General features: G+C 34.4%; 1 protein-coding gene across 1 annotated transcript in view; it reads left to right on the top strand.

Moving 5' to 3' along the window:
- The window catches only part of LOC107577610 (NADP-dependent malic enzyme, mitochondrial-like), a gene marked incomplete at its 5' end in the record, with an annotated part of 6,021 nt that extends 4,159 nt beyond the window's left edge, over window positions 1–1,862 (top strand). The window contains one exon of the mRNA XM_016263665.1: window positions 808–1,862. Within this exon, the coding sequence (XP_016119151.1) occupies window positions 808–969 (162 nt within the window). The remainder of the gene's footprint in view (window positions 1–807) is intronic.
- Between the last annotated feature and the right edge of the window lie 1,114 nt (window positions 1,863–2,976).

The following is a 2,976-nucleotide window of genomic DNA, read 5'->3' on the forward strand; positions in this document are numbered from 1 at the left end:
GGCACCTACTGGCAAAGAAAGATTTAATTGATTCTTCACAACCTCGTCCTTTGCCAGTAATGGCATGATGCTATCCACAGGAATCCACTACAGTGTTTGAGGGAGGGAGGTTCAAGTTTTCCCAGGTCTGCGCGCGCAACAAGTGGGCGGGCAATATGCTAATGTTGACGTCAACATGGCTTGGGATTTGTTTTAAAAGTGACTCGTTTCAGTGTTACACACTGCATTAAAGGTAATTTTCATAAATCCATAAAAGGGGCACTTTAAGTTGTAACAATATCTCACAGTATTACTGCATTTACTGCATCTGTAATCAAACACAGACTTGCTGTGTTTTTTTAGATGTTAGCACTAGTGAGCAAAAATCAGCACAGAATTCAACATTGTATGTGTAAATATATATATATATATAAAGTTTACATTAAATGTACTGGAATGAATCAAACTTTCCTTTCCTATTAATCTTCTATATATATATATATATACAGTATATATTTATATATACACACACATGCAACAATGTATCTCTTTTGAAATTCCTCTCAACAATAATCCGCTTCAAGAAAAACTACTGAATGTCTACCAAAAGATTTGATGTCATTAAATTTGTAAACTTCATGGCATACTGTAAATTATATTCCCTGTAATACCAATAAAAGTTATCACAAATGAACGAAAGTTATCACAAATGGATGAATTTTGACTTTGCATAAGTTTTTAATAGTAAACGGTAGCAAATCTGTCACACTGTACTCTGTTCACTCACTATGTTTCATTCTTTCTTCCCAAACACCTCTTTTTCTTCAGATTGTGGACCATGCCTACAAACAGGGCATTGCCTCCTGGTACCCTGAACCCAAAGATAAAGAGGCCTTTGTTTTATCCCAAGTCTATAGCTCTGACTACGACTCCTTCACTCTGGATCCATACAGCTGGCCCAAGGATGCCATGAAAGTTCAGAACGTGTAGATTATTCATCCACAGCCCACTAAAAAGGATATGCTCATATCAGTCACATGCCTTATTTCTCAGTTCATAATCATCTGACAATATACACTCCAGCTCCAGGCCACCCAATCCTTAAACAGTAGCTGCTCCCACTGATTTGACACAAGATGAGCTGTATCCGCTGAGGGCTAACAGCGATAAAAATGTGCAGTGTTCATTCAAGCTCAAATTGTCTTCAGAACAGTGGTTCAGTTCAAAAGGAAAAATGCAGCTACGTTTAAAGCAGTAACAAGCACTTTCCCAATTAACCAGGCTACTGAATTAGTGATCTTCTCCGGTTTATTAGTTCTAAGTTAGCATTCTGTAAGTAATTTCTTTTATCTCTAACTAGTTATCCACTCCAAATATTTAGTGTTCCTGGAAATGCAAATATCAATGTAGGGAGAAACTATTTTTGTACAGCGAAATAACTTGGACTGCCTGGGTCAAATGTTTGTATGAAAAGGGATTTTCATTAGGTAGGTAGGTAAAGTAGGTGACTGCAGTGTGAATTGACTCCTTTTGCAAGTTCAATTTGTTTTTTGTTTTTTACAAGTTGTCTATGCCAAAGTTTATCTAATTTTAAATGAATTATTGTCATGTATCAATGAATACTGGAAATTGTTAGCTTGAGTATATCAGTTTATTTAAGTGTCCACCTGAAAAGCAAGCTATATATGTGTTCATTGCAGCATGTGGAATTGTTTTTAACATTTCTCCTCATTTAGAAATATGCTTTTGCTTATTAGTAACGCACAACTATGGAATTATATTTTCAGATATTCAAGGAGATTTTGAAGGGACAGTGACTTTTAAATAAACACTTAAAAAAATAAATGGGTTTTACGTTTATTTAATGAGAGTGAGCTGCTATCATGGCCTATAATTTTTCTTTTCTTTTTATGTATATACATATACATTATCAGTTACTCTAATACTCAATTAATTTGTATCATTTTCATTGTTATCATTATCAATATTTACAAAAACAAAAAAAAACATTCACATTTGTATCACAATAAACTAATCTTTGATATCATCATTTCTCATCTGACTGCACTACTGCATCAGTAAATATCAAGTTCCACCAAAAATATTTAAAATAATTGATTTGGTGATATGCTGCAAGGCTTAAATCAGTGAGGTGAGTGATCACCTATTTTTGTTTCTCTTGTATGATATAATCTACTAATTTGAGAATATTTATTCTATTATCTATAATTGAATATAGAGTTTTGAATCTCATAATCTGTGGGCTTTTGTCTCATTAGTCAATTAAGAGGGATAACTGAGTAGCAGTCGTTTTTTGAGGGCGCTTTGTTGCACAGGAATCTGCGATGTATCATTGAAACCCATTGAAATACAGTCAGTCACAACAAACCTATAGATTCTTTTCAGGTGCTCAGGCAAGACTCGGTCAATAACAGAATCAACCTTGCATGACAAATTTCTAAATCTGAAATCCAGTGAAACAGACATTTAAATTTACTGAGTATTTACATTTAATGAGTATTGTATCTAGTGAATGAAGTTTTCTTGGGTTTGTCACAACACAGTACAGTAGTTTAAAGGGAATCCTACTGAATCCTTGACTGCTCCGGTGGCTGAAATAGGTTTAAAAGATGAGACTAAAGTGAGACAAGAGATGATCAAAAATGGATTTCAAGAGAGATGGGGTCAGCATAGACAGTTGCTAAAGGAACTTAAAGATCAAGATTTTTAGAAAACGTTTTTTTCATATTTTTATGTGGGTTGAGCAGTTAAAAGGGATTTTGACTGATAATATTGAGTGAGACACGAGTACAGGTGCGTCTATTCTCCCAATTGTGTAATCGAACAATACCATTTCTGAATTTTGGGACTGTCAATAGGTGATGGCACAATCAAACAAATTGCCTATTAGAAATCTGTATGCTATTTGTGAACTAGTCTGCCCACGAACTATGTAGGACAGATAGTTACAGGTGCATCTCAATAAATTAGAATGTC

The sequence above is a fragment of the Sinocyclocheilus grahami genome, unplaced genomic scaffold (assembly GCF_001515645.1).
Source record: "Sinocyclocheilus grahami isolate Dianchi unplaced genomic scaffold, SAMN03320097.WGS_v1.1 scaffold6563.1, whole genome shotgun sequence".
NCBI classification, from domain to species: Eukaryota; Metazoa; Chordata; class Actinopteri; order Cypriniformes; family Cyprinidae; genus Sinocyclocheilus; species Sinocyclocheilus grahami.